This window comes from Vanellus vanellus (genome assembly GCF_965231255.1).
Source record: "Vanellus vanellus genome assembly, chromosome: 3".
In the NCBI taxonomy this organism is placed as follows: domain Eukaryota; kingdom Metazoa; phylum Chordata; class Aves; order Charadriiformes; family Charadriidae; genus Vanellus; species Vanellus vanellus.
This window is the reverse complement of record NC_138907.1, coordinates 77,806,960-77,826,503: the sequence shown is the minus strand read 5'-3', so window position 1 is coordinate 77,826,503 and position 19,544 is coordinate 77,806,960. Positions and strand designations below refer to the sequence as shown.

General features: G+C 44.7%; 1 protein-coding gene across 1 annotated transcript in view; it reads left to right on the top strand.

Moving 5' to 3' along the window:
- FIG4 (FIG4 phosphoinositide 5-phosphatase) overlaps positions 1-1,627 on the top strand; it is a 72,763-nt gene extending 71,136 nt beyond the window's left edge. The window contains exon 23 of the mRNA XM_082481325.1: positions 1,140-1,627. Coding sequence (XP_082337451.1) covers positions 1,140-1,317 — 178 coding nt within the window. The 3' untranslated portion in view covers positions 1,318-1,627. The remainder of the gene's footprint in view (positions 1-1,139) is intronic.
- Positions 1,628-19,544: the final 17,917 nt, after the last annotated feature.

The window sequence follows — 19,544 nt, the reverse complement described above, 5'->3', positions numbered from 1 at the left end:
GACCTTTGCTGAACTCATCCAAGTATTTAATTGTCTATCATGTACTGGAGGCACAGTTCTCCAAATGTGGTAGCTCAAGCCCTGAATAGGGGGAAACAATCGCTTTATTTCACCTGTTGGCTATACAGGTTTTCAAGAGTTACAGTTAAAATACCAGTTTCTACTTTATCACAGAATCACAGAATGGTCAGGGTTGAAAGGGACCTCTGGAGATCATCTAGTCCAACCCCCCTGCCAGAGCGGGATCACCTACAGCAGGTTGCTCAGGATGGCATCCAGGCGGGTTTTGAATGTCTCCAGAGTGGGAGACTCCACCACCTCTCTGGGCAGCCTGTTCCAATGCTCTGCCACCCTCAAAGTAAAGAAGTCCCTCCTCGTGTTTAGATGGAACTTCCTAAGTTCCGGTTTGTGCCCATTCCCTCTTGTCCTATCACTGGGCACCATTGAAAAAAGACTGTTATGAGTGAGTCTGATTTACAACAGTATTTAGAAAAGGTCTGACATACTCAGGTTCTTGTAAACTTTCGAACTACATGTTTTTCTCATAAGATGAGTAAGTTTATGTATTAGGATTCAAAGATAGCATTTATGGTACAAAGCTATTTAAAAAATACTTTCATAAAATATTAGCTGTCTCAGTGTATGGAGTGCTGTTGCTGGTAATAAACTGGCTGTTTCCTGATAATTCGATGGAAATTTCTTATCTGATAAATCCTTTCTATGTGTTGGTTCAGAGTATAACCACTTGCTTGTTATAATTGCTACTAAGTGGAGAGCTCAATAAAGTTTTCTTGTTATCTGCTATAATGCATGGCACAGATCTGTTTCAGCTTGCGTACTTACTGACCGTGGCAGATCTGAGGAAGGATGAAGAAATGAGGACAGAGTGGAGGGAAGTGAGAAAGTATTCTGTAATGTGATTAGTGTCAACTTACCTAATTACCCTACTTGGAAAGCTGGGTCTTATCAGGTCTGCAGTAGTGATAAAAATCTAGGTAAATGAATTATCTAGTGGGAAGTTGCCCTTTCATTGACTCTGATGTATATTTCAAGGAAAAGAAATATTCCTCTCTGTCTGTGGAAAATTTTTACCTAAAGTTCCAAATATTCTGTGTGTTTGTTTGTTTGTTTGTTTCCAGAATACCCATCTCATCCTTTTCTCAAGACAATATTTATGAAGTCCAGCCTCCAAAAGCTGATAAGAAATCAATAGAGATTTTTCATGCACACATTCAGGCTGGAAGAGGAAACATACAGCCACTGGGAAGAGATGACTTCCTCATGTACAGAGAGTACATTCGAAACAGATACCTGTAAATACAAACTGGATTCTCCTGCCAAGTCTACTGTACTGAGAGGTCATAAAAATAATTTTAGAAAGGAAACCTAGTTTGGTATTTTGCAGTAATAAATTTATTATCTAATATTTCTGTTTATAATGCTTTACTATTATACATTTACAGTATTGTGCTTTACAGGAAAAAAAAAATGGTTTAATATCTGCTCTTCAGCTGAAAGAGAAAGTGTATCTTAAGAGACTAAGAGTGCCTACAGTCAATGAAGAGTATGTAGCAATTCACGGCAAAGAAAATATTGCTTCTCTCGGTTTTATATTAATTTCTTACATTGTTATGTTTTGCTAGTAAAGTTGAAGTGATTTGTACATAAGAATAAGAAGATAATACTTTTCTTCCTCTTTGCTCCATGACAACAATCAATCTTTTTTTACAACAAAATGTTTTCTGAGATTTCTTGAGATTTTTAGCAATTGAGTGCTAAAGTGACTGCTTGTACTTTACTGCTTTCTTAAGCAAAAGTAAAAAATGTGTGGCTTATTTCAAAATCAAAACTTGCTTCTAGACTAACAAACTTTTTAACCCTAATTTGTGTCAAAACTAATCTCGCTGATGCTAGTAGCTACAGAATCTGTGCCACATGCAGGGTGAAAATGGCTTGTCACTAATTATCATGGGCTTCTAGTAGGAATCTGAGGTGAACCACTTACTGACTGCATCTGCAAATGAAGGGATGCGCTCCACTTTACTGGGATTAGAGTCTTAGAGGGCGCAAAACCATCCTGTCGTTTTTCTGTATGACGGGTGTTACCCTTTTTGCGGCATACTCTTTCCATCCCCATGTGTGTGCTCCTGCAAGATGCTTTCAGGTTCAAGCCTACAGCTTCCCAAGAAACCACTATAGGTAAGTGAGGTATAGAGGCTGGATCAGCTGGGGTGGTCATGCAAGAGGAAGCAGAAGAGGTCAAGCAAGAGGAACCTTGGGTTAGGCAAGACTGAATCTATCATGCCCAGTGCTAAGTAAGAAATGGAAAGGCAGCAGGTATCTGAAATAGGTTGTTTAATTAGGGCTTGTTATTAAAACACTTCTGAAATTTAAAAAACAAAAGAGGGGAGGGGAAAGCCTATTATTTGCAATTACAAGCTAAAATTCCCAACACTGCTTTGTAGCCCTTTGCCTTGAAGAATATTGACAGTGTCAGCAGCATCCTTGACAAATCATGTTATTCCGTAAGCTTGTACAGACCATATTTGAGGATTTTCTGGAATAACTAAATAACTGTTTTAGGGATGTCAGCCAACTGCATGTACTAGATGTAGAGAACATGTTTTTGTTCGTAGTAAAGGCTTGCAGGCAGCTACCCCAGATTCTTGGCTGCATGCTGCAAACATATTCTGAATATGTTTGCATATTTTATGCAGTAAGTTGCACTTTCATCAGTAATTCAATGAAAGAAAAGATGCAGTGGATAAAGGGAAAAGATAGGAGTTTCTTGTGATAGAAGTGAGTGTGTTTCAGGGAGTGACTTGTACACAGTCAGTGAGAGAACATGGTACCTCAAGCTACCGAAAAATTTTCGTGTCCATTCTCTTTTGTTAATTGATTAATACTGCTTGAGATAAATGAATGTATTTTAGGAGATGCAAGAATGAAATGTCACTTTAGGTAATAGTTCATTGCAACTGTCAACATTTTTTTTTTCTCTTGAAAAAAGTATACTGAATTCTTTTGTCTAATATGAAAAATAATTGGAAGGAATAAATGCTTGCTTTGGAAAAGTGTAGAGCTGGAGTCCTTATTCTAATGAGGCAAACGCATGCTTTTCTTGCTGCACTTAAACTATTTCAAAGAATGTTTCCTAGACTATCACAATCCTTATACTTTTGTTGTTTGTAGATACTGGTCATTCATAAAAGTTGCTCTTGAAAGTGTACCACGTAACCACAGATAAGGCAAAAGATGATGCTTTCTTTTTCAACATCTAATGTTGTGAAATACAGGAACTGTAATAATTTTACAGCTCTAAGAGAAAATATGTTCATGCTTCAGCGATTCAAGCACTCTTCAGGAAACAGGATTAAAGGGTTTCATTTTTATGAAGTTTTGAGAGATGAATGGCATCTCGGCCCATCCTCTGTAATACAATGCCAGGCTTTTCAGTGTCTCTCTAAATGTGTGCCATGACAGTCCTATCATGGTGTCCCCTTGAATCTTTTAGTATGTGTAACTGCTGCTTGTTTCTTCTGCTTATGGGAGTTTAAGCCATGTCCATTACTTCATATGCTTGGGTATTAATATTCAGGTGATAGCTTGTATGATCTCCCATCAGTGTACTCTTAACAGCTGCTAAGAATACTTCAGGGTGCTAAAGTCAACTGTTTGTTTAAAAAAAAAATAACACACACAAACCAAGACTCCCAGCTTAACACTGAGTGAGATACTTTCAACAGGCTGAATAGAACCGCTGCCTAATGTATGTAAAGGGTTAATTTAAAAAGAAAATACGCTCATCACCCATATAACAAGTTCAGTTGTACAAAGGACTCTGGAGATGCTGCCTCTGCATCTACCTACTTTATTCTGTTCTTTTGATAATACGGCTCAGTTCTCAACCGTGTTAGAAGTTCTGAATAGATGCCTATATTTCCCTTTCAGAAGCTGAGGAAAAAGTGTGTTAAATAAGTATAAACATGAAAAGAATGGGCTGTGTTGGCTCTGAAGACTTACATGGTACTCTTTGACTCTGAAGTGCTAATGATCATCTTTAACATTAAACTATATTGACAAATAAAATATTTATGAGAAATGTGTTGGTTTTCCTCCAAAATATATTTAGTTTGTTTCAGTGTGTTTGAAGGTTACACTGAAATACAATACTAAAACGTACCCCTGGAAAATAACGGCTTTGGGTCCTTCTTTTTGTGGACTCACAGGCACAGATGTCAGATTATGGCTCCATCATTTCTGAGCTGATGGTTCTTTGGTGCCCGTCCAACAGCTTGAGCTCTGTTCTGTGACCCTCTTCAGAGTGATACTTGTGCCCTTTGGAGCAGTTATTCCCCAGCGCTTTCATTGGTAGCTTCCTCTCCTTGTGAGTTTTGCTTCCACTTGCAAAGCCCACTGACCTTGTTCTCTCGCTCTCATTCCTTTCCAGAGAGATGCAGATGTGACCCTGAAATAGGATCCTTAGCTGCAGCTACCAGAGGGGAGATAGTGAGAGAGCTGGACGTAGTTCTGGAATGGTATTTCTGGTAGGTCTTTGTTTGGGTGTTAAGTTTTTTGAGATTTTTGCACAGGATCCAGGGAAGGTTCTGCTGGCTTTCACAGACTCAGGCCAGCCTTCACTTATATAAACTCCAAAGCATGTGCTCTGTCAAATAGTCATGTTTTACCAGCTTCACTCAGGAGAAGTGAGAGGAAACTCTCCTCCATGAGAGTTTCACCCTATCAGTACCCCTTGAATAATTACACAAAAAAAATACTGTGCATGGAATCATAGAATGGTTTGGGTTGAAAGGGACCTTGAAGTTTATCAAGTTCCAACCCCTCTGCAATGGGCAGGGACACCTCCCACTAGATCACATTGCTCAAAGCCCCATCCAGCCTGGCCTTGAACACCTCCAGGGATAGAGCATCCACAACTTCGCTGGGCAACCCGTTCCAGTGTCTCACCACCCCCATAGTGAAACATTTCTTCCTAATATCTATTCTAAATCTTCCTTCTTCCAGTTTGAAGGCAGTTGCGCTAGTGTGGAATTACATATAAAGTATTGTTGCGTTTTCTGGCATAGATTGAATCAGATTGTTCACCTGGAGTCTGATATGGAAAAGATATAATGTGCTTGGCTGCCAAATGCCTCCCTCTGTCTTCTATAGATTTAGAGAAATCTAATTAAAGTTGTCACTTTTGGTGGTGATTTAAAAGTAATATGGATCTAGTGCAATATGTTACAAAATATTAATGACAAAAATCATACATTGAAATTGCAACCCTTGCAAATACTGATACTCGGCAGTTCCCTACTGGAGTTCTTAAATCTATGTGCTACAAAGAAAAGCATCACAGCTGCTAATCTGTCTGCTAGACTCAAGTAAAAGAGGACTGAGAAAAGGCATGAAAAACAATGTTTAACGTTACGAAGTATTTCTGGAGGAGCAATTAGTGCTTTTTGCTGTATCTGACCCAAGGTTTGAATGTAATATATAAATTCTTTTGAATTTATTCATTTGTGAAGAATAAAGTGACAGTGTAATAAAGGTAGGACAGGCAAGCAGCATGTAATGAACTATCTTTGGTGGTGCATTTTGCGAGACCCCCACCCAGAGTACTGCCTCCAGCTCTGGAGCACCCAGCATAGGAAAGACATAGACCTATTGGAGCAGGTCCAGAGGAGAGCCACAAAGATGATCAGAGGGCTGGAGCACCTCTCCTATGAAGACAGGCTGAGAGAATTGGGGTTGTTCAGCCTGGAGAAGAGAAGACTCTGGGGAGACCTTATAGCAGCCTTCCAGTACCTAAAGGGGGCCTACAGGAGAGCTGGGGAAGGACTTCTTACAAGGGCATGTAGTGATAGGACGAGGGAGAATGGCTTCAAACTGGAAGAGGGAAGATTTAGAATAGGTATTAGGAAGAAATTTTTCACTATGGGGGTGGTAAGGCACTGGAACAGATTGCCCAGGGAAGTTGTGGATGCCCCATCCCTGGAGATGTTCAAGGCCAGGCTGGATGGGGCTTTGAGCAATGTGATCTAGTGGGAGGTGTCCCTGCCCGTGGCAGGGGGTTTGGAACTAGATGATCTTCAAGGTCCCTTCCAACCTAATCCATTATATGATTCTATGATTTGCATTTTCCCATTGTAGGTGTAGGTGTGCTGCTGGCACTAAAGCCCAGTGTGGTTTTTAGGCATTGCAATAGCCATGGAGTATTGCATTTGTGGTCATCTTCCCATTTTTAGCACGCAGCACATACCAGATAGTCTTCACGCTGCAACCTCCGAGTCCTCTCAAAAACCCTAAGCCTTGAGGAGCGCTGTTACTTTGTATTCCCTGACAGCTCAGGTACTTTTTTTTTTTTGATAAGGGTTATTTTTTGTTACCCTATTTTCCTTCTTTGTTTTCTGTTTTTTTGGTAGTTTGTTTGATTTCCCTTCCCCTTTCATCTTCACCACCTGTGGTTTAGCATCCTTCCTCTTACCCAGAACTGCGCCACAAGTTGCAGTTTGCCCACTATATCCATATCCTTTTGGAGCTTTCACTTCCTGAAGGAAAACTCTGTAAATTTCATCCTTTTATTGAAAAACCTTAATGCTTTCTTCAGCAACCCATGTCCCTCCTTTTTCAATGCAGGCTGTGCCATTGTCTGCCCTGCCCAATTCCCCACCTCCTGCGGTGGCAACAGACATGCACGTTGTCTCTCTTGGGTTCTCTGTGTCTTAGGAACACATTCTTGAGAAGTGCTCTGCTTGGCTACAGGATGTTAGTGCTTGAACAAATTGTAGGCATCACTTAAAATCTTTTCCTCTAGAGAAAGTCAAGCGCTGCTCTGATTAAGAAAGGAAGAGAGCGTTTAAAGTGGTCCCCTCTGATTGTCTCTAGTCTTGCTATGGCGGCACTCTGCAACCTACTGCCTGGAGTCATCCAAGGGGGAAGGAGGCATTTTTTTTTTCTCGTACTCGTGAGGAAGTGGATCCAGCCCGTTTGAATAAGCTAGTGTTGGCACCTGTCAAAGTTCACTGCCATGCCCAGGGAGAGATTTTGCAGGGACAAGCCTGGCTCAGGTCCTTTAGGGGTTTTTCTCCTTTCAGTTCTGATGCCTCTATTCCTTCCCAGTGCCTCTTCCTCGACTTCAGCACTTCAGGCATGCAGAGGGCTGGGACTCACGTCCCCTGTGGCCAGTAGCCATGCTCGAACTGGCATGAACCGTGCCACAGAGTTAGGTTTGAGCACAGGCTCTGCTCTGCCCCAGTGCCAAGGGCAGCTTCCACCCAGGGCGGGGGACATGGGGGAGGATGGACACGGGGAACACCCCACGCAAAACTTGACAGCCCTTCTGGCTGTGCCGGTTACATGGGGGAGGATTCCATTGTTTCTCAAAGAAGGAAGGAAAATAATGATTGCTGATTATGTTACTGCCTAGTTATACCCGCTCTCTTAATCCTGTAACATACTCACAATGCCTTCTGTTGGCTTTGGGAGGATGGGTGGTACACGCCGAGTTGTGTGAGTAAAAGCTCAGGTTGAAAAACAGCGTCACACGCTTAAACTCAGCCTCTGATGACTTTCGTCTGAGTGCTATCAGAAAATATTTATCCACATCTGTTCCTTAAAGCACGTGTTACCATATCTCAGATATCTTGAGTGAATAGGGTTAAAATGTCTCTAAGATATAAGAAAACACAGCTTACAGGTGGTGCTATTTAAGTGACAGCACTTCAACACTGCATCAGAAGCCATTTTTTCCTGTGACGCAGACTTTCCTGTGCAAAGTGGAATTCAGCCATCATCCCCCACACCCTCCAGCACTAACACGCGCCGTTAAGGTGACAGGTGACGTGAGCTCATGCTGCGTCAGGTTCACAGAGGTGGCACGAGCTTATGTCTACTGCAAACATTTCCTCCGAAATTCAGGCATACAGATGTCTTTATCAACAGTGTGTGTTGACCTGGTTTTGCAGAAGTGCTGGCGCTCAAAATCCCACTGAAGTTCAAATATTCTCCAAACTTACAGCCACTTTATACCCCAAATCCTAAATAATGCAGACCTGGGCTTTTGCTGGAAGATCCTTTAGGCTTGGGAAGAGAAATAAAAATGTAAAATAAATTAAAAAATACAGAAAGACATCTCTTAATTTTGCCCCTCTTATGAATGCTCCGTTTACCCTGTCCTTCACCTTTCTGATGTCATTTTTATTGTGTAGGAATTACCGTACTCCCTAAGTGAAAACCTGAACTTATTGCAAACAGTGGGAGAAGCCATCGCTGCAGGCTTGCGTGGTATTTATCCTGTTTCTTATGATTGCTCACAAACCTCTTTTCCTGGTTTTGAGGTAAAACAGAACCAATTTTCTGTTTGGTAACTTCACTTTTCAGCTGGGCCTCTTCTAACTACTGAAATTCACAGCAAATTGCAGAGACACTGTTCGCTCTCAGAGAGGTAAGACCGATGTTTATAGCTGATGCCCAGGCATGGTGTGCAGAGAGGCTCCTGCTTATACTTACTGCTATAACAGCCAAGGCCAAACAACTTTGCTGTTTGCCCCACTGGAGGGTCAGAAGCGGAAGAGTAGAGGGGTCCCACCTGTGGGGAGGAGCAGACAGGACAGGTGACCCAAAACTGACCAACAGGGTATTTCATCTGATCCAGCTCATGCTTGGTATAAAAGCTGAGGGATCAAAGGGTCAGGGCTCTTTCTCCAATGGCCACTGTCTGAGGAGGACTCTGTCTGTTCGTCTGCCTTTGATCCCAATTGTGAATCCAGATCTGGAATCCAGTTCCCATCTGTCACTGGGTCCAGCCTGGGACTTCCCCAGTGCCAGCTGGTGACGTGCTTGTCATCCTGGGAGCTTGATACGGTTTTGTATATGTTTCACAGAATCACAGACTCACAGCATCACAGAATGGTCAGGGTTGAAAGGGACCTCTGGAGATCATCTAGTCCAACCCCCCTGCCAGAGCAGGGTCACCTACAGCAGTTTGCACAGGACGGCGTCCAGGCAGGTTTTGAATGTCTCCAGAGTGGGAGACTCCACAACCTCTCTGGGCAGCCTGTTCCAGTGCTCTGCCACCTTCAAAGTAAAGAAGTCCTTCCTCGTGTTTAGATGGAACTTCCTAAGTTCCGGTTTGTGCCCATTCCCTCTTGTCCTATCACTGGGCACTACTGAAAAAAGACTGTTCCCATCCACCTGGCACCCTCCCTTTAAGTATTGATAAGATTCCCCCCCAGTCTTCTTTCCTCTAGACTAAAAAGACCCAAGTGCCTCAGCCTTTCCTCATAAGAAAGATGCTCCAGTCCCCTAATCATCTTTGTAGCCCTTTGCTGGACCCTCTCCAGCAGTTCCCTGTCCTTCCTGAACTGGGGAGCCCAGAACTGGACGCAGTACTCCAGATGCGGCCTCACTGGGGCAGAGTAGAGGGGGAGGGTGACCTCCCTTGACCTGCTGGCCACACTCTTCTTGAAGCACCCCAGGATGCCATTGGCCACCTTGGCCACCAGGGCACATTGCTGACTCATGGTCATCCTGTTGTCCACCAGGACTCCCAGGTCCCTTTCCACAGAGCTGCTCCCCAGGAGGTCAGCCCCCAACGTGTACTGCTGCATGGGGTTATTCCTCCCCAGGTGCAGTACCCTACATTTGCCCTTGTTGAATTTCATTAGGTTCCTCTCCGCCCAACTCTCTTCATTATTTCCTTTTTATTTTATTATTAATATTTCATTAAAGTAGTTTAGTTCCTCCTGAACTGATAAGTCTTTCTCTCTCTCTCCTGCCTCTCTTCAGAGAGAGGGAGGGAAGAGCATTTGTCGTTCCACCCAGTGGCTGGTTCGGCCCAAACCAGACGCCTATGAGACAATTAGCCGAGTAAATACTTACTGTAAACTGTACTGGTCAAAGTAGCATTCCTAAATTATTACACACACTTTACATGCAGGGCTGTGCTACAGTGGACACCTGTGTCCTGGCCCCTGTGTGTCTGTGGGCATATTTGCCACCCTTGTTTCACGCGCTTGGCAAGGGACCCCTGACAGCACCGCCGCACCTTCTGCAGGAGCAAACGGCCTTTCCGTGAAACTTTGCGAGACGCCTGCCCTAAGCATCATCCTCTCCCCAAACACGCAAGCAAAGGAGGCCAAACCCAGTCCATCCTGTGGCTGTAAGTCCTGTCCGCCAACTGCCTAACTCGGGCTCCGCAGGCTCCTTAGTGAACCACGCTGGCACGCGCCTGCGGTGTTACTCCACGAACAGTGGAGACTTGTGGGGTGGGTAATACTGTAGTTTTCCTATGATTAGTGGAAACTGCCAATATGAAGGTAAAATTATGCTGTTTGCTAAACCTGCAATCCTGATTTCCCTTCGGGGGTTTTGTTCGCCTCTTACTGACACACTCAAAATTAGTATATATGAATCACTAGTTACATATTTAATTTGGGGATTTTTCTGCCTCAACAATAGTTAACTCTGAGAGAACAGAGTTCCTAAATTGCACTGAAACCCTCGACGGTGCCTGTGGAAAATCGCGTGACTATGCAGTTTGAAGGGTACTGTGCCATTAGCGGGTATATAACACCAACCCCCACCACCCATCAGATCTTGTGATCATCAGCTAATATTGTTGAATCCAAACTATCCCAGCAAGTCATCGTTCGCTGACTGAGCAGCTGTTGAAGCATCTGGTGAAGATTTGCCCATCTTGCATTTTTCCCTGCATAATTAAAAAAAAAACAACAACAAAAAAAACGCCACAAACAACCACTGAAAAACTCAGGCAGCAGCAGCCCAGAATGGGAGAAAGTTTAAATGGGCCCTGTTGGATGCTGGACATGGAGGTGCAGGTTTCTAACCAGCCTGTAAACAGATGGTATCTGAAGTTCCGCAAAGGCCCTTTCCGCTTTTCCTGGGATTTGTGATTCAGGTGGTCCAACGCCATAATTCAACTGTGGAAAAAACCTAAGTCGGTGTTAATTCTAACAGAATGACAAAGGTGCTAAGAGAGCATTATATGCACATTTTTTGTCTAGTCTGTATTTCTAATACTTTGTCTCGCTTGTATTATTACTTACGTATTCAGAGTTGCCATCAATGAGTCAGTTATTTAATTTTTCTTAATTTGTTTAATTTTCCACCTACGTCCCTGGAAATACAGCGTATTCCTTACTTCATGTAAGGAAGAAGGGAAAGGAAACTAGGGAAAATGACAAGATTTCAACTCTCAATCGAGCTCAAACCCATCTCATTACATGCAACATTCCCCACAGTCCACCAACCCCATAATAACTTCTCCCACATTAACAATAAATGTTCTGTGGCACTCTCTTCCCGGGTTTTTCCCTGATCAAACTATTAGATAGTAGACTCAGGTGCTCACAAGTCCGGGCTATGAAGCCTGAGGCTGGGCTTTTACAGCTCTGCACAATATCTGGAGGTTTTTTGTTTTCTTCCTCCCCAGCTTACAAGGGCATTTTGTGGGATCATGAACTCCCTGCCCAGCAACAGAGGGACAATTCAGTGAAACCTCTCCTAACGGAGGCAGGATTTTAAGGAGGAGTTAGACCTGTCATGTGGTAGAGTATACTTTTTCCTCAAAACTCTCATAACCTTTCCACAGCGTGCCTTAAGTGAGCTATTTAGGTATTTTTTCCTTTTGCTCTCCCTTCTCTCCCCATAAATCCCGGTCCCTTACAGTGTACTTAACACCAGGGGTGAGCAGAGCTAGTGCGCATCTCAGTGAGGCAAGGGGAAAAGGAAAGGGAAAAAGGCAAAAAAAGAACGAGCTATAGTTGTCTGAGTGAAAATAGAGGGTTGGACCTCCGTGGGGTGTATTTGAACAGCCAAGCTGATGCACAGGGAAGAGCGGATTGGTGAGAAGGCCGTAATTTAGTTGCTAGGAACGGCAGAAGAGCCGTGCCTGAGCACGGGCACACGCGCATTGTTTGCTTTCACGTTGTCAGGCAAGTGGGCAGGTTGACATTACAAAGCCGGTGCGCACCGTGTCGCAGAGCCCCAGCTGAGCGTGTGAGCATGGGCCCAACACGCAGAGAGACATGTGGAGCGAAGGGCTTGTGCTGCCGTGGCGGGGAGGAGGCTGGGTCACAGCACGTGTAAACCAAGCAGCAAGCCTGCAGTTGAGACATACCCCGTATCCACATGAACCCTGACGGGAGTCACAGCAGTCATTGGGAAGATACATGTGCCAAGCCTAATTTGAATTTCCAAAGGTCACATTTGTCATTCTCGGCGTACCGGCGTTCTCATTAACAAGTGTCTCCAGCTGGTCCTGTGCAATGGCCTCAGGACATGCTGTTGTAACCAAGTAGTGCGGCGCAGGGCTACCACTGAGGCCTCGGGCTCGTCTGCTCTGCTCTCCGCTTAAGGGGCGTCGGAGGAGAGAGGGCTGTGTACCAGACACACCACGTAGGTGATCAGCTTTTGACCTAGCAGGCACATCTTGCTGGGGGTTGCATCAAACCCATAGAGCTGCTTTCTGGAGGCATAGGTTGGTCTGTGGGACCACCTGATTGAAGTCCATCTTACCTGATGGCAGTGGCATTAAAGCCAGGTAGGCAGTAAACAGAGAGGAGGGCTTCCAGAGGTGAGTCAGCTCACGTGTCTTAGGGTAGGCTGGGTTACCCCTCTGCAGCTGCTTATTGCTCCCCATTGTGCCACCTCGCAGGAATCTACACAACTGGCTTAGCCAAGACACCTGCATTTAAAAAAATAAAATTAGATTAGTTCCTCGGTAGACTTTATAAAACCTGGCAGAGCTGTGAGATAAGTGACCAGAGCTATAACTTTATAGTCAACAATGGGTCCCTTATAAAATGATTTTATGGCTTTAACCTCTGTCTCAACCACTCCAGACACAGGTAAGTACACCTATGGTACAATGCTTCTCTAAAATAAGGGCATATTCCACTTCAGGTCTACCCCATGTTGTCAGAGTACCCGAGACTTCTGATCTATCACTGGCCAGTACAGAGAACGGGCTGCTCAGGGCCAGCAGAGCTTGTAAATCGTCAGTGGCTTTGACCAAAACAGGACTGGTCTGTGTTTCCATTCCTGATGGTTTGTGGCCACTGCTCTACCCACGTCTGGAGCCTTGCCCAGGGACCGGCTCTCACTGACTCCCCTGAGACTCACAAAGCTCTGCTTCTCCTCTGCCTGCTGCCAGCAGAGTCTCCATCTGCTGCCTTGGCTTGGATCTCTGACAAGCATTATGTTATGGAATGGCTTTTCCAGTAACATTTACACCATCAGAGAGTCCACAGACCCATCCACTTCCCACTCGTTAAATGCTTTTCCTTCAAAGGCTGGGCTTAGATACAGTCAGTTGGCACTGCAGCCTGCTGAGCAGAAGACACACGCTCACCCCTGGGAGCATCACTCTGCCCTAAGCGCAGGAAAGTGTCCACAGCCTGAAGACAAGGCTGCCTGCTTTTTTTGGTCAGAAGTAACTGGCCACAATTGGGAATCTTCACTTACCTGCCATATAAATACCACCTGACCCCTCATCTACTTCACGTATCCCTTTTTTGGATGTGCAATACTGTATGTGGCCAACAGATCACTGAATCTGCTGGTCTATTTTAATCATCACCACTCCTCTCCTCCATGCTCCCATTTATGAAAAGTCGGCCACAGAGCATACCGTGGTGGCACAAATACTGCATTGGTTTAGTTGTTTCCCAGACGGGCCCTTAGCTTTTTCTTTCCTACAGCTTCTAACCCACAGACATCTTTTTTGCCTGCTTTCACTCTACCTATTTTTGCCATTGCTGACTTTATAAATCCTTCTGCACATCTCAAGTATTAGCTGTGCCTGTAGAAATAGAGGCTGCAGTTGATGAAGGCAGTTAACGCCCTTTCTGTGCTCTCAACAGGTTGTCACTGGCTGAAATTGCAGCATAGTCCAAGTGCTGAGGGTGCAGTCCCGAAATACCCTTCTAGGGACACTTTATCATACCCTCATAAGAGAAAAGGCCATTCGGAAAATGCCTGTAGAGGCATAGAAGCAAAATTGTAGAATCGCAGAATCATAGAATGGTTTAAGTTGGAAGCGATCTTAAAGATCATCTAGTTCCAACCCCCCCTGCCATGGGCACAGATACCTCCCACTAGACCAGGGTGCTCAAAGCCCCATCCAACCTGGCCTTGAACACTTCCAGGGATGGGGCATCCACAACTAGTAGAGGGACAGAATCACCTCCTTTGACCTGCTGGCCACACTTCTTCTGATGCGGCCCAGGATACGGTTGGCCGCCTGGGCTGCGAGCGCATATTGCTGGCTCATGTTGAGCTTCTCATCAACCAACACCCCCAGGTCCTTCTCCTCAGGGCTGCTCTCAGTCCATTCTCTGCCCAGCCTGTATTTGTGCTTGGGATTGCCCTGACCCACGGGCAGGACCTTGCACTTGGCCTTGTTGAACTTCATGAAGTTCGCATGGGCCCACCTCTTAACCCTGTCCAGGTCCCTGTGGATGTCTCTTCCCACTTGAACTTCATCAAAGACTCCTGCTGCCACCTGAAATCTCTGACAGCTCTTCACCCCCACGCACATGCAGGTGGGCTCCTGCAGAAGATGGGAAACTTTCCCAGATCCCACCTGTCTCCTCACCCTGCATGATTGTGTTTCAGGCTGAGCATTGCCGGGTCTCTGCACAGCTGTATGTCAACACATGGGCACAGGCGATGGAGATGGGCCGACTCGGCCTGGCCTGTGTTTTGATCACAGCAGGAGGCGGGAGGCATTTTGAAAGAGCGTTGCTTTTTCCACAGAACCCCCTGAAGCTGAATGGTTTTATTTTTTATTAGAGGATAAGTTTTCCAGTACAAAATAAAAATACCATTAAAACACCATCAGTACTACAAAGTGTTTGGTACAGTATGAATTTTCTCAAAGGAACTGTTTAACTTGAGCTAATTATTAGTTCAGGCTGTAAATCCTCTGAAAAATGTTTATCCTCAATGTAAGTGCTATGACTTTGTGAAGGACATACATGCATTCTTCATAAGCAGAGGGTGCTTTTCAGCTTCTAATTATGGAGCAATCACAAGCACCCCTATAAAGAAATTAACATACTTTGATATTTGGATGTAATGAATATTTCTCTATTTCTCAGGCCCTTTCCTTTTACTGACAAAAAAAAAAAAAAAAAAAGATTTGCCAGTGCTTTTCTTGTAAGTGCTGTGATTCTAGCGCATACATTTGCACTCAGCTTAAGGTCATTTTGCACATTGACTTGTTTGTAACTCAAGAAGTGTATGGCCAGGAGCACAAGCAGGAAGTCTCCAGTTCTCATCTATGCTGAGAACTGGTCCCAGGGGTTTGTGTTCTCAGCCTTACCCTGCTTTGAGGCCCTGTAGCGCAGACTCATGCCAGGCACTTGCTCTTTGAGTCCTAACTTCAAGACTGGAAACATCCTCTTTGCCGAGAGGCTGCTTTGTGCCAATACGGCTGGTAAGCTTCCTCACACTTCTTCACACTCTCACTCCCTTTTCCCTCCTCTCCTTTGTAGCGGTTTATTCCTGCTGGCATGTCACGCTCCGTGGGCTCCATCTAACATAGTGTTCCAATAACCTCAAGGGGTTCCTAGAGATTTGCTACTTGTGCCTAAAAGCTGTTGTTCTCACTTCATTCTGGGCAGAACATCCCTTCGTTTCAAATGACACCAACATGAAGGGAGGTGCTTGTTACTTCAGCTACAAAGACTACGGTGGAGTTTCAACTCTGGAAACAGATGGCAGAAGGAAACTGTATACATAGCTTTGTCTCTGCCTCATCGACAAGAACTCATTTTTAAGGCCATTGATATCTAGGGCCAAGTCTTTCTCACGTGGAGCTTTGTGAGAATGCTGCTTTGAGTTCAGTGGGAATAGCATCAGGCCTAACATGTGAGCATAAAAACTTTCTAAAACCTGTGGTACATGGGTGGAACTATGCCACACTGTATACACGCAGTATTTTCCTCGCATTGTCCAGCAGCACCACATTTAACAGCAGCGAGGTGATGGTGTAACCAGGGGCATCCCGCCAGCGACACCCTGAAGATTCCCCAGACTATAGATGTCTTTTGTCAGCTGTAAACAGCATTGATTTTTCAACCTATGTTAGGCAAGAATAACTGAAAGAATACACTGCAAATCCAGTCTTTCATTTACTTAGTACTCTAGAAAATACAACCAACAAAACCCATTTCCCTCAGAAAGGCCTTTGTAAAAGAAGTGGCCTCTTCCCTGGCTGGACTCTTGGCTCCCTCGTAATTCCTTCGCTTTCCCATCTTGATCTTCCTGTCTTCCTACCTCGCCAGCTGAAAACTTCTTTGCTACGCTCGCCTGTGGGAAGAACACGCTGGCTAGATACCCAAGCCGACATTTCTAGGCGGGGGTGTGGGCAGGGAAGAGAGCCAGTGTGGGAACCAGAAGGAAGCAAAAGCAGTTGCCCAGAGTCCCGGTGCTGTGTCTGCAGGCATCGTGTTTCGTGGGGGATGAAATGAAGCCTGCGCTGTTGCTTATGTACTGATAGGATGTGTTCTAGCACTTCTTAAATGTTCAGCTAATATTTTGGTTTAGTGCCAGTAGGCACCGTGGAGACTTTAATGTCGGTTTTACTGAGCTGGGATACCTGTCGGACATGGTGTGGTCCAGCGATGGTTCTGGGGTACGACTTGAGGATCTTCTCTCTGGTTCCCAGTGCTGATGCTGGCTGATTCACGGGGATGGGTAAAACCACTTTTGCAAATAGTGTTTTTGTATATGGAATAGAAGGAATCTAGGTACGTCATAACACATTGTAGAAAGAGGCTGCGAGTGATCTAGAAAAATAAATAAGGAATGTCTCCTGGTATCGAACATGGATCCTGCTCCATGCACATGCACAGAGCAACTCTCTAGAAGCTGCCTTCCATGCTGGCGGTTGGGATGTAGCACAGCATCAAACCTGCAACAATGCCAGTTGAGGTAAGCAGCATTTTATTGTGAAATACGCAGAATTTTACAGTGCTCCTGGCCATCCGGGAACCCCAGCTCACTGCCCACTGTATGAAAGACTCCGTGTGTGGTAGGGGATTAATTCATATATGTACAAGGAGGCTGATGTCCTCTGCCTGCCTTGAGTTACTGCTTAGAGACCTGCAAGTGCCAGGAGGTGTGCAGTGTACATGGAGTTACATGTGGGCCCGGGTCCCACCTGCGGCTTCTCCTGCAAACACCTCAGCTCTTGTTCTGTGCTTTTGCTCAGGTTCTCCTTCAATTGACAATTTTGTTGACTCTCAAGCCCAGAATTGAGTTATGGCCTCAGCCTTTACCACTTCATACTGCACCAGACCACAACCAACAGTTGTGACCTTCTGTGCCAGCTAACCACAAGGAAAGCATGGAACAGAAGTTTCCCTGATATCCTCTGGCACAGGGGCACCAAGTCTGGAGAATCCTGGTTTTATTTCAGTTTCTGGTGGGAATGTGGTGTAGTCATTCTCCCCATCCTCTTTTCACCATGGCTTCCTCTCATCTGCCTGGTGTTAACAACCCACTTGCTTTCACTCGCACATTTGCACTTTTTTGTCCTAACATCTCCCTGCTGTTCTCTACATCTCCATCAAGTGATGCTGACCACTTATGTCCCTGGCCTGGGGCATGCTGGTGGGGTGGGCATGCTGGTGGGGTAGGCAGATGTTGGGGCACACTGATGTACCTGGGTTGTAAGAGGGCACAGAGAAAGCAGAGCAGTAGCGTGGTCTCTGGCTCATAGTTAGGTGGTTTATGCTTAGGTGGCCATTGCTGATGGCTTCTGTATTTAGATTCATGGAGACTCCGGGATGGATTGGCAAGAGAAATATCTGATTTCTTCCCACCCACCCAATCATTAACTATAACGCTACAGGAACACGGTATTTTTTGAGTCAAATGAGCTGAGGTTTGGTCTTACCAGGTATGAAACAACTTCCTGCTTAAGCAATAAGGAACTTAACTTGCTCTCAGATCAGAGTGTTCAATAAACCGTGCATTGATCTGAGAAGAAAAACATTAACTTTGGGAAAAGAGGAGGTATATTTTTCTGAACCCAAGTTAGTTCCATTACCACCAAAGGCTGGTCTGCTTAGATAAACTGACTTCTAGTGACTTCAAAATCACAGAGAAGATAGGGTCTGGTCAACAGTTTAACAAATATTTTCAAGGAATTCAGGCATTGCTGACCCAGCCACAACCGGACAAAGGCCATTGCAGAAAATGTCAGTAAAACCCAGGATGAAATAGTCCAGGTTAAGGATGAATCATCAAGAGTTAATGAGAGAAATGACATTTATTTTTATGATTACTCAATGGGAAAGCACTGACTTACATTTGGGTTTAATTTTGAGTGGTTTGGATTACCATTTGCTTATTTTGAGCTGAAAATGTGCCAAATTTAGAGTGTTTATCCTGCAGAATCTGTGACACGTTATCCATCATACATCACACATGGCGCACACAGGCATAATAATTACCGGAGCATGCAACCCATCACAGCCCCTATGCATTCTCCTCTGAAATGTATCCCAGGAATCGTGCACATTTATGAAACACTTAGAGGCGCGTGCATCTCACATTGTAGTTGTGTTTCCAGCTTTGCTTCTCAGCGGCAGAATAGGTGGCAGTGATATCCACTGCGCTTCCCTGCCTCTTTCCAGAACCCTGGTTTTGATTGTTATGCCTTCACTGAATTTCGCTCTTTGGGCTGAAATTTTTCATGGCAGGGCAGCCAGAAAATTAGAGCTGTTGTTGTTCTCGTGCCCTCCTTTCAACGTATGTTACTGTCTTCTATAAAGAAGATACAGCCCACCCTTTATATATGTATTACATACAATATTTTTATTATATATATTATGATATGATATATTTATGTAATTACAACCTTAATTAGATAAGCACACGTAGGAGAGGTGCCAGATGGGCAGCCCTTTGATAGGACAGTTTTGTTTTTTCATTTTGGGCAACAATTTCATCATTGCTGGGAAGAAAAAAAATACAGCATTTTATGATCTCACACATGTCATTTAGCCTTGAGGGCTCCGTACTATGGGTTTTCTGTCAATGGTACTGCTTAAATACTTACAAACAAGCATGTGCTTGAGGGCTTTGCTGATGGAGGGCCGGAGCACTTGGCAGCTTGCTCGGCTGAGCCCTCTCCCCTCTGCCAGGCCCCAGCGCTGGGAGGGACGGAGTTCAGCTATGCCCTTCAGTCATAATTATTTAAAAAAATCCAAGGGAGGGGAGAATATGAAACCAAACCAACCACCAGGCAATGGGGACACCTTGAAGCGTGACTTCTATCACCTTTATCCTTCTCCGACCATCTTTACGTCTTAGCAATTATATTGATTTCAATGGAGCAGGCTGCTCTACCGCATATATTTAGCAGCCTGTGGCTGTGACTAAAAGCAGTGTATGCACTCATAGATTATTCACAGGGTAGGTAAAGAGCTGTGGTACGAACTGACTAAAAGCAACTTGAAGATGACTACAGAGAAGTCCAAAATCCGTCTGAACCCTGAAGACAC